Genomic DNA, 12,349 nt, shown 5'->3' with positions numbered 1-12,349 from the left:
ATTTGTAGAATATATCAGTTATAGGACATGATTTTATTGATGACATTATTGAAATGAACACCTCTGACTTTTACTGGGTTCTTCCAGACAAGGACGCAGGCTGGTGGTGTTCTAAGCCTGTTAGCAGACACTGATACATGAGGGCAGTGCACCATGTTCCCATGCACCAGATCTCTCCTAAGCTGTGTTCGAAATCGTTCCCTATCACGGATATATGTAGTGGTGTTCGAATTCTCAGTGGTTAATTTCATGCACTATACAGTGGACTTAAAATACCCAAAATTTGAGTGTACAGACGATGTTCCCTACATGTTACTCCCGTATACCACAAATTGCAATGCGGTCGTGTTTTTCCGGAGGAGAAGAAGAAGCTGAATAACTGCGAAAACGAATACATTTAATGATGGAGTCTCCAGTTTTCGTTTAGAAACGTCAACAATTTATTTGGGATTTAACATAGAAAATGTAACATTCAAAATTAATTAAAAAAAAATTGATTGAGGAAATGTAACATTCAACATCAATGCAACCTCCAGCTTTCCTCGTGAGTGCCCGGTTTGTTTACATGATGTGGGCGCATCTGTCTGCGTCACACAAATACCCGGCGCATTTACTGACGCAAATGACGTTTAGAAATGTCCAGCGTAGTGTCCGAACTCTCGTTTGTTCGTTCCCTATATAGTGCACTATATCATGATCACTACGGTTGCCGCGGTATACGGTATTACCGGTGTTACCGGTTTTGAGGCCAACACTGATTACTCGGTGTTGCACACCGGCAACACCAATTTTTAATTTTTAATTTTTTTCATTAAAACAAATTCAGTAAAAATGAATAATATAATTATAATTAACAAAATTCAAATGTGTAGAATAGGCCACTGTTCTGCTCTGTGCGGGAGAATTGTCGCGCCGAGAATTGACGTGCTTCCTTACAAGACCGGTAACCATAGCAACGCCGGTAAACAAACCCTGCGAAGCCCAATCCCTACGTGAGCTCCCCGCGCTACGGCCATCCGGAGGCGCACAGAGCTTTTGGCCGTGATATTATGATGTATAAAATTATATTATCCTATTATATATAGAACGTTATAAGACGCCGAGAATTGGCGCGCTGCCAGCCGCTGTCACCGAGTGTGAGAGGAGAGTTGACGGAGAAGATGGCGGTTGACCTATAGTTTCAAAGTTAATACCGTTTATACCGGTAATACCGGTGTTGACACGAGCGTATTACTCGGTGTGAACCCTAATGAACACTATATAGCCGTGGTTCTCAACCTTTTTTGAGGTTGAGAACCTTTTTCTGACCTTACCCTGATCCTCACACTCACACGCCCTCTGAGTCTGTTTTGGTACAAAAAATATTATAATATTAATGAATATTCATGACATGTAATTGAACTGAGAGAGAGAGAGAGAGAGAAAGAGAGAGAGAGAGGAGTTGAGGAAGAAATTGTTGGGCACCGTGACCTTGGGCACCGCGACCACTCCCGCGTCTCCCGCGACTCCCGCCATGCCCCGTGAACGAATGAATGAATGGCCCGGGAACCACGGGCACCGCGGCCCGGGCAACGCGTACTCCACGAAAACAGATTGCACGCAGAGGCCTAATGAGGCCTATATATTTTGTATTTGAAATGCAACAGTCTTTTTGTGGAGACTACGCTCGGAGCAGCTGGAACTGAACAAGAGGAAGGAGGAAAACGGGCCATGAAAAAAAGTGATATTTTTTTGTTTATCAGTGTTACTATAGAGATCATGACGATAGCTGATGTGACGGGAGTCCGGGCGTGTGCAGGACCGAACCGCGCTGTATTATCACTGTTCCACTGCGCATAGACAGTAAAAAGTAGCTGAGACGGTCGAGGGGTTAGAAACCTATGAATGAATGATGAAAATAGGCTATTAATTTCAGGTAGCCTATTTCCCCCCCCCCAAAAAAATAAATAAAAAAAATTCAAATTAAAATCTCCCCCCAAAAATGGAATCACGTTCCCCCTAGGTTGTGCGAACGCCCCCCAGGGGGCGGTTGAGAAACCATGCTATATAGGGAATAGTGAGTGAGTGAATAGGGAACGATCTCGTACACAGCTCTAGTGTGTGGTTTAACCGATGCACATTGATTACTCTATGTGCATCAGGTGTGCAGCCTCACCGGCCCCGGAGTCCAATCAGTCTGACTCGGCCTAGGGGAGGCTGCTTGCACCAGCCGTCGTCCAACCACACTCCACCGCTACATATTGCAACTCAAGAGGGATGTTAAAACACAAAAGTTGTTTGATTGACGCGTGACCCATTTGGAAATAGCAGCCCTGATTCAGCTCCTCTCTTGTCATTTTGACGCACTGTGTAAAATCGTCATGAATTAACCATCGGCAAGAGATGACGACCATGATGATTAGATCATGGCTGGCCAATTTCCCTCGGTCTTTATACGCTAATCACTCTCTTTTGTGCCCTCTCTCTCTCTGTCTGTCTGTCTGTGTCTCTCTTCCTCTCTCACAATCTCTCCCTCTCCATCTCTCTGCCTCTCCCTCTCCCTCTCCCTCGCTCTCTCCCTCGCTCTCTCCCTCTCTCGCTCTCTCCCTCTCGCTCTTGTCCTCTCCCTCTCCCTCTCTCTCTCGTCCTCTCTCTCTCGTCCTCTCTCTCTCTCTACAGCTGAGTCCCATCAGTCGCCCGCTGCTCTCCGCCCCTCGCTCCCCCCTGTCTCTCTGCTCCCAGGCCTCCCAGCCCATGCTCACCTCCACGGCGCTGGACGCAGACAAGTCCCCGGCTCCTTACCCTGCTTGCGTGCAGCTCTCCCCTGCTTGCGAGGAGCCCTCCCCTGCTACCGGGGACGACCCACACGACCACGCCTTCCATTACGGATCCAGCAAGGTGTCGCCGGTGTCCTGTCTGACGCAGTCCTCCATGAGGTCATCCATAGGTGTCTTTAAGGTGGAGGTCAACACCAGTACAGTGCTGGAGGTAGGGGCGATTTGGGTTGCATGTTGAACACTGATCAAACTTTTTACACTCAATCCATGAACCCAAGCCTTTGTGGCTTTCCTCATTCCATTGATGCAACCAACTAGAAGAAGAGGGGCAAGGCAGAGCACGGTCTCTGAAACAAAGAATTGCATTTGTATAAAGTGATGGCCACTTACCATGCATAGCATTGTCATTTCAACAACCCAGAGTTTTCACGAGAGTTAGGTCTTAGTCTTTGAGACAATCGTTCAGTCAACATCTAGGTGACATCATTTGTTCCTTCTCACAGAAAACACCAACTTCAACCAGGAAGCAAAAGCCTATCCCACGACATCATCACGTCTCAGGTAACAGATATTCTCCCTACGAATTGTCCTTCCTACCTCTCTCTAACCCCTCTGTGTTTCTGTTCGTAGTGAGTGGTCCTTCTCACTTCTGTTTTTCTTAACACATGTATTTCTTAACGGTTTCACAGAGATTCCCATAGAGCCCATCAGTCTGCCTATGAAATGTCTAACAAGGCATTATAGAAAGACAAGAAAGAGCGACAGAGTGGTTGGTGTATGGATTGAGCTACCATGTTAACTCTGATGAATAAAGGTAGACAGAGTGCTCTCTGGAGACAGGAGAGCGGTCTGTTGATGCTGTGATCTGGGCTCCTGTAGGGCCGACCCTCAGAAACGCAGAAACTTCATCCAGCGATGAAGAGGAGCAGTTGTTGAAGAAGAAGGGCAAGAGGACGAGGCAACGCTCACCCAAGATGAAGCCCAGAAAACTCTTCAAGTCCTGTGAGATATTCAGCAGAGCAGGAGCACATTAGCCTCGTCATCCTTCTCTTCCTTGTCTCTTAATGCTCTCATCTCGTCCAGCCACCAAGGTGCAGGTCGACAGTCAGATTAGTGAGATCCAGCTCAGCTCAGAGGAGGAGGAGGAGGAGGAGGAGGAAAAGAGCCCAGGGTTCAAATCTGGTCCGAAAGACTACCAGGCGGACATCAAGAGTAAGAGCTGCAGCAGGACCACTCACAACACAGGTACCCACCTACCCCCACTCACCCATCCAGTCCTCCCTCTGCCCGCACTCCAGGTCAGCATGGAGCCTCATGGGTTCACCTTTCATGGCTTCAGGTCCAATGGCCTTAGAAGCTTGACATAGTCATCCATCTGAAGCCAGAACCCCTTTGACCTACTGGCTCAACATGTAAAAACTCTTTCTAACAATAATTTCGAAAACTTTTAACCTTAAATTAATTTAAAGGAGACATATTATGGTGTTTTCCCAACAATTAAACATAGTATTTGAGTTCCAGAAAACATGTTTTTGAAGCTGTTTGCTGGAAATAGCTTTTAGGAAAAAAAAAATCGTCGCTATTCCCCTCCGTTTCACTCCCTTCAGAATGCGCTGTTTCTGGTGTCTGTAGCATTGATGCAAATGAGCTGCTGCCCATTGACCAATGAGCTGTCAGACTGAACCATAGCATGGTAGAAGGGATTTTTGCCGTTTTCTGACTCCTGGAGCTCTATATCTATATAATATAATATAACATAATAATTATATTATATACGGGTATTAATATAATGCATCTAATATCACGGCCAAAAGCCATGTGCGCCTCGGATGATATTATGAATAATAAAGACTGTCTGACGACTCTGGTACTTCCACAAGTAAAGGCTCGTAGTGGGGGATATCTCAGCCATGGCTGAGAAGAATTGGGGGGAAAGGAACTTTGGCTTTGACTCTCTGAAGTCCATGAACCGCGACATGGAGAAGAAAGGGATTGTACTCCGGGAGCTGAGCTGCCGGACTGCCTCCGAGCTCCCTGCCGTCGAAGCCGTCCGGCCGCAGTCCGGCAGCTCCGGCGGTGTACTCCGGGAGCTGAACTGGCGCCGAAGCTAGGCGGCAGCTCCAGCGGACGAGCGGCTCCGGCTGAGGTAGCTCGGCGGCAGTCCGGCAGCTCAGCTCCGGGAGTACAATCCCTTCCTACTCCATGTCTCCTCCTCCCGACTTCCGCCGAAGCTTAGGCGGCAGCTCCGGCGGGGTGAGCTCGGCTTAGCTGCAGGGCTAGCGCCGAGTTCCCCCCGCCGGAGCTGCTCGTCCGCTGGTCCACAAAGTCGTAGCGTTGCTCTGATTGGAGGGGAGTGGGGAAGTGGGAGGTAATATTCAAATGTGCCCCCTTCCTACGTAGGAGGGGGCGCCGAAACTGACTCGCTCGTTTGGTAGCTGGAGGCGGGCTGCTTCCAGAAATGCGTATCTCACTCAAAAAATCTTGTACGGACTTTTTTCAAAGTTTGCATGCGTGTGGGAGCACCATGTACCCACAACACCCCAAACCCCAGGAAAACAACTTTGGGTTACTTAGCAATCTTTTTCGACACGTTTTCCACCCATTATGTTCCCCCAAATATATCACCAAGGAAACACAGGGGGTATGGCACACAGGGGGTATGGCTCACGCTAAAATGATCCAATAACACCCGAGACCTCCCTTCTGTCCCCGCCCAACGCCCAGCGCTGAAGGTGCCTCCCCAGGGCGGGGCGGGCCGCGTGGCGTCCTCCACCCACACCCGGATCACCAGGGAGTGGGCGGCCGAGCTGGACGACGAGGACAAAGAGAACGAGGACCCTGGCGATGAGGAGGACGAAGATCAGGAGGACGAAGATCAGGAGGACCAGGAGCTGGCCGACGACGAGGCCAACGACCCTGGACACGTGGGAAACGTGTGCCAGCAGTTCAGCTCCAAGCTCCAAAAGAAGTTACAGGTGGGACCCCAGTAGAGCTGAGTGATCTGAATGTGTGGCCTCGAGGGTAGACCAGGATGTATGTATCACGCTGTGGTGTGTCATGGCCGGATGCCCGCTGCCGATTGGCTCAGCGGTCAGAGTGTGGGTCCCTCATACCCTGGGGGTTTGTGGTGGCTACTCCGCGCAGCGCAACGACGTGATGCTGGAGAAGCAGCACATATTCACCTGAGTCACAAAACCCACAGGGAGCGCTATTCCAATGCGATACGACATATGATGACGTTCAGTCAATACACACGCATGCTGACGCAGACTCAGTCATCGCCGTCTCAGGGTGGCTGGTCCCCGGCTTCACCTGCTTGTCCTCATTAGAATTATCTAGGTCAAGCTGTAGAAATGCTCTGAATCACACACACGATGCTAGATACAAAAAATGTTGCTCAAGTGGCCTTTAAATGACCCATAAAAACGGTTTAACCTTTTGTATTTATAGCTTTGTCTGAACAAACTGTTTGTTGGAGGTTGTGATGGTTTTCTGCCTCCCCAACTGAACTCAGCTGTTCAGCGTTGTCAGTGACCATTTGATGACACTTGGCACGAACCAATCGCGATCATTTTTGATGTGTCTGCCAAAATAAAATTATGATGACACTTTTATTGATATATAATAATAGTAGGCGGCTTGACTGCCAGACACGAAAAGCAAGAAATAAAAATAAATACTTTCAGAAAAGAAAAGAAATAACGGACATAATTAATTTCAGATTGCGACTCGTTTGCTCAACCTGGCGATCAGCTGCCGCCAGCTAAGCTCCAGGCCCGTTTAGCCCCTAAACATCCCCAAACGTTCACCCATAGCTCTGGAGAAAGCACCCGCACTTCCGACCTAGAGGACCGAGAGACTCAGGAGTTGTGGTTGTGGAGAACGACAGCCCGGCTGTCGTTCTCCACAACCACAACTCCTGAGTCTCTCGGTCCTCCGTCGCGCCCCCTGGAGGCACCACTCCGTGTTCTGCCGAGGGTCACTCTGGTGTTCTGTGTGTCTCCCACTCAGGGTCGCTCCAGGAGGATGGAGCGGTACGGACGGCAGTCGGCGCAGACCGCACTGCGCCACGTCGCCCACTTCGGCGCTCAAGTCAACAAATACAGGTTATGAAAGGACGAGACTGGTTGGGGGATCGAACCCTCGTCACCGCCTTTCCCCCGGCTTCCCTGGACTGACCTCTGAGTGTCCGTGTGCTGCAAGCCCAGCAGAATGTTGACCTCCCCCCCCCCCCCCCCCCCCACCCAGCCCTGCTGAGTCCTCAGTTTAGCTGTATCACCTCTGTGTCTGCCGCTGGAGTCATCGTAATGTAATCTAGGAGGGAATATTAGGTGACATCATCGGGATGACCCAAATAGTCGACCGAAGAGCCTCTGCAGTGAATAGTAGGCCTTTCTAGTTCCTCCTTTTCAAAGGATACACGGCAGCCTCATGGCATAATTGCCTTAGTCATATTTTTGGCTTTGTGATAAAAATTGTGATGTCTTACCCGACTGTCCTCTCCTACCGCTGCTGATTCACTGTGCCTCATTGGCTTTATCCTCAGCCAATCAGAGTGCTTTTTTACGTTCCATAATCACTGCCTGAGTCATCTCTTTGACTAAGGCATTTTTGACGCTAAATACAAGATGAACCTTAAAATATGACTTATATATGACGATATGCATAATGCGTCAGATTTGACAGATCTTCTGTTGTTTAAAATTCTGTAACATTTGTGGGCCGTACATTTCCCTCCCAGTATCTTTGAGGCTTTTCTCTTGTGTTGTTAACATTGTGCGTTCGTCTGTTGTCGTCTTCGTCTGCTGATGGGGTCTCTCTACCTGCCCCCCAGAACCCAGCACCTGGAGCAGGTCCGCCAGGTCCTCCACGAGGAGATCACACAGCTGGAGCAGGGGGATTCCACGCTGAAGCACATGGAGAAGGAGCTGAATGTGAGGGACACGCACACACGCACGCACGCACGCACAAACGCACACACACACACACACAAGCATACATACACAAATACACATACACAAATACACATACACACACAAATACACATGCACACACACAAGCATACATACACACACACAAGCATACATACACACATACAAATACACACATACAAATACACACACACACACACAAGCATACATAAACAAATACACACACACACACACACACACACACACACACACACGCGCACGCGCGCACATACAACCATACACTCACATACACATATACATGTACACATACACACATATAAACACAGATACACTCACACACGCACACAGATACACTCACATACACGTATACACTCACACACACACACACACACACACACACACACACACACACACACACACACACACACACACACACACACACACACACACACACACACACACACACACATTAAACAGCTCTGACTCTGCAGACTGAAGTCATCACAGCCTTCTGACGTAGTGATTTATGTGTGTTTTTTAATCTCCCGCCTGCTGTTGTTTCTTTATTTTCTGCTGACGTCAGGTGTACTGGCGAAAACAATCCACAGCATTCCACTCTTATCAGGAGAAGGAGAAAAGGAGGTGAGATCTGGGTCACACGACGTAGACGGGTGTATGCACTGTAGGATTATGGCTTGGTCGGTGGTACTGCATTAAAGGCGTAATATGTCCTTTCTGCAGCTATGGGGCCACTCAATCAAAATAAAGACATCGTCTGATGACGTCGTGAAATAGCGTGCGATCGTGGGAGTTGTAGTCTTCAACGCCATTGCTGATGAAAACATGAACTTGATGAGTTATCGTTGGATGAGGAGACTACCCGAACAGCCTTCGATAACGTTATATGGCAAATTAAATCGTAAAGACAGTGCTGTGGTCCATGGTCGAAACAATCGTAGGAATCACAGTCACTTTAGGGTAAAAGGCCAGGTTGGGTTAGGTTTATGCTCTCGGTATATGCTGTAGGTTTACGCAGTAGGCCTATGCTGTAGGTTTATGCTGTAGTTCTATGCTCATGGTTTATGCCCTCGGTTTATGCTCCAGCTTTTGTAAAGTTTAAGTAAAGTTAAGGCAACTGAACTCCATACTCCCTAAACAGATACTGAAGGTGGGTAGTAACCCACGACTTCCGTTTGAGGGATTTCCTGACACTAACAGGCTCTGTGATTGTGAAAGAGGGGCGGCGTGGACCTCTGGGGAACTCCTTGTTCAAATCAGGGTGTGCGTGAGTGTATGAGTCACGCTTACTGAAATATCCCAAGTACGTGTTTTGTGTGGAAGGATTTCACTGAAAAGATCTCTTTGTCTCTTTCCTCGGTTTGATTACCCAAACCACCACTAGACAAACGGAAATAACTTCAAAAGATTTCTTTCAATGTTCTCAGACTCTTCTGAATTATTCATCGGAAGAGAAGAATTCCTGGTCGGAAGAGATTCCCTTTGAACTCTTTGTCACACGCCTGGCGAACACAACTTACCACGGCGTGATTGTACCTGAAGGTTTGTCAGAGGCTGTTTCAGCCTTATGAAGTCAGATCAGCCGTCTGACCAACCCAGTTTCCCCAGTCAAACCAGTGATGCCTAGAGTTACGGACGCTTATTAAAGAGCCAGTGAAACCCAAAAAGTGATGTCAGTATAGGGTCGGTTGCTTTTTCAACATCCAAATCATCTGGTGGTTAAATACTGCTGCAAGAGTACTGTGAAGAGACTGCTTGGGCTTCACATGAAGCATTTATGACTTGACACTGTTTGACTCACTCGAGAAGGAGTTCCTGAGAAATGTGTGTTTTGATAGTTTTTCCTGTTACGGTCGTTCCCCCATGACGTCACCCTGCAATCACGTGCTGTTTTCTTTAAACTACGAGTAACGGCAATCAGTTCCCCCCTGTTCCAGGCAGGCCGCTGAGTCCGAGCTTCTGTTTGACCTCGGGTCCCCTGGTTTGTCTTTGGTTTGAAAAGAGAACAGTCGACTTTTGTAGGCCTACTCTATTATGCCTTTAGGGTCGGCTTAGCTCAGGAGGTAGAGCTGGCGGTCGCCTTGCATGGTTGACTCGGCCGTCGATGTGTGTGTTAACCGATGTAAGTCGCTTTGGATAATCCTTTTTATCCGTAAAATATTAAATAAATGATCAGGTGTGTCTCTGTGTTTTTTGGTTTGTTTATTTGTTTTTTTTTGACAAACAAACAACAACAAAATATACTTCTGCAAATGTATTTGTTATTCCTCTACGGTACTGCTGCAAAGTGTAATCATTTAACCCATTCCCCAACATTATGTAATGGCTGCCTCTACCCCCTCTCCTCCCCTCTCCTCTCTCCCCCTCTCTCTTCTCCTCCCTCCTCTCTCTCCCAGACACCAGAGGCTGAAGGACACCCTCCAGAACAACAAGACCTACAGCCTGGACCATGAGGGGAAGCTCTTCACCTCTCAGGTACCCATTCACCTCCTCACCCTCGCAGCCAACTCATCACATGCACCCCAGGGGAGTCACAGAGTCTTCAGCTCTCTGATCGAAGGCTGTTACTGACTCAATTCATCCACGGTGTGTGTGTGTGTGTGTGTGTGTGTGTGTGTGTGTGTGTGTGTGTGTGTGTGTGTGTGTGTGTGTGTGTGTGTGTGTGTGTGTGTGTGTGTGTGTGTGTGTGTGTGTGTGTGTGTGTGTGTGTGTGTGTGTGTGTCATGTTTCTGCTATATGGGGGGCAGGACATTGTACTGCCTACGGTGTTCATTTCCCAGCCAAATGGAACCGGGTTCATCCCCCATGTCCGTAGGCCCCCTTAAGCAAGCTGCCTGCCCCCCTGCTCTCTCTAGAATGACGTGGATGCTAATCCACCCTCAGTCGCTTAACGAAAGCCTCAGAAACGGACAAACAGTCACAATAACACACCGGTATTTCTGTTGCGTCTGCGTATTCCTCTTGACTCATCCCCTTCTGTTTGTCTCCTGTCACGGTGACTACTGGCCCTCGATGGCCTGACTGCTGACGGTCCTCTCTGACCCCCCCCCCCCCCCCCCCCCCCCACTGTTCACCTCCTCCTCCACCCTGTCCTCTCTGACCCCCCCCCCCCCCCCCTTCACTGTTCACCTCCTCCTCCACCCTGTCCTCTCTGACCCCCCCCCCCCCCTCACTGTTCACCTCCTCCTCCACCCTGTCCTCTCTGACCCACTCTGACCCCACCTCCTCCACCCTGTCCCACTCTGACCCCACCTCCTCCACCCTGTCCCACTCTGACCCCACCTCCTCCACCCTGTCCCACTCTGACCCCACCTCCTCCACCCTGTCCCACTCTGACCCCACCTCCTCCACTCTGTCCCACTCTGTCCCCACCTCCTCCACCCTGTCCCACTCTGTCCCACTCTGACCCCACCTCCTCCACCCTGTCCTCTCTGTCCCACTCTGACCCCACCTCCTCCACCCTGTCCCACTCTGACCCCACCTCCTCCACCCTGTCCTCTCTGTCCCACTCTGACCCCTGTGTTTTCACGTGGCGTCCTTTAAACCCCCAGATGGTCCTGATGAGGAAAGACTTGAAGTGTGTCCAGGACGGACTCTTCAAAGAGATGGTGAGTCGCCCACGACCCCCCCCCCCCCCCCCCCCCCCCCCTCGGCCCATCCCATAGTGCACCAACCCCACCTTTCTACCTATGTCCACACAGATAAATACAAACACATGCTTATATATACTGTATGTGTATGTAATTACACACAGATACATACACAGGTGTGTATCGATGTGTGCATATACATCTACACAGACGTATACAAATGCATCATGTATCTATGTGTGTATGTGCATGCACCTCTGTCTGTCTGTCTGTCTGCACGCTGTGCGCGTGGTGCTGACTCAAAGGGTGACTTGTTGTGTGTTGTTGTCTCCTCGTCTCAGCAAGAGGAGGAGATCCACAGCGTTCGACGAGGGCTCCAGTCTTTGTTCATGCCGGAGACCGCCCTGTTCTGATCTCCAGCCCCGGACCGTCGCCACGGTTACCGTCAGCGGAGCGCTCGCTTTTTAAGGCAATCCACCAACGTGTTCGTTACCAAGGCGCTGCGTTCTGCAGCCCTGTTTGTTGATTCGGATCCAATTTGAAGTAGCGGTAGAGATTGAAGGGATGTCAGCTCGGTTTTTAGAGTGCTTATTTATTCTAATCTATTCATATTTATTAACATTTTATTGTTATTTAATATTTTTTTTGTTTTTAGTGACGCTTGATGTCAGTAATGAGTTCTCGAATGTTTTAAACCGTTTTTCCTGTCAGTATGGAGCTTGGAGTGTGTTGTCGGAGTGTGTTGTCGGAGTGTGTTGTCGGAGTGTGTTGTAGGAGTGTGTTGTAGGAGTGTTCTCCCGGTGGGTTTTCCTCTGCGGTCCGTTAAACACTGAAGATGACCTTGTGTGTGTGAACGCTGCGAGAGCAATAAAAACCTCTCCTTCCTCGGAACCTCCCGACGGACGCGACGTAAATAGAAATGAAATAATTTTTCTGCATAAACATCCCGTTCTGGTTGACTCACAGTGAGGAGGGCTCTCTAAAGCACCGACATGTCCCACGGCAAGGGGGGGGGGGTGGGGTAGGGCACAAAACACGAGACCACGAGCCATCG

General features: G+C 49.2%; 1 protein-coding gene across 1 annotated transcript in view; it reads left to right on the top strand.

Annotated features, from left to right (window-relative positions):
* The window catches only part of LOC132463330 (synaptonemal complex protein 2-like), a 28,139-nt gene extending 15,905 nt beyond the window's left edge, over window positions 1-12,234 (top strand). Inside the window, exons 37-47 of the mRNA XM_060059395.1 lie at window positions 2,659-2,967; window positions 3,260-3,317; window positions 3,636-3,758; window positions 3,840-4,001; window positions 5,481-5,731; window positions 6,768-6,862; window positions 7,591-7,690; window positions 8,271-8,329; window positions 10,102-10,180; window positions 11,257-11,313; window positions 11,637-12,234. Coding sequence (XP_059915378.1) covers window positions 2,659-2,967; window positions 3,260-3,317; window positions 3,636-3,758; window positions 3,840-4,001; window positions 5,481-5,731; window positions 6,768-6,862; window positions 7,591-7,690; window positions 8,271-8,329; window positions 10,102-10,180; window positions 11,257-11,313; window positions 11,637-11,708 — 1,365 coding nt within the window. The 3' untranslated portion in view covers window positions 11,709-12,234. The remainder of the gene's footprint in view (window positions 1-2,658; window positions 2,968-3,259; window positions 3,318-3,635; window positions 3,759-3,839; window positions 4,002-5,480; window positions 5,732-6,767; window positions 6,863-7,590; window positions 7,691-8,270; window positions 8,330-10,101; window positions 10,181-11,256; window positions 11,314-11,636) is intronic.
* The last annotated feature ends 115 nt before the right edge of the window (window positions 12,235-12,349 follow it).

Source organism: Gadus macrocephalus, chromosome 1 (assembly GCF_031168955.1).
Source record: "Gadus macrocephalus chromosome 1, ASM3116895v1".
Classification (NCBI taxonomy): Eukaryota; Metazoa; Chordata; class Actinopteri; order Gadiformes; family Gadidae; genus Gadus; species Gadus macrocephalus.
Note: the sequence above shows the minus strand (reverse complement) of the source record. Positions and strands in the feature narration are given on the sequence as shown.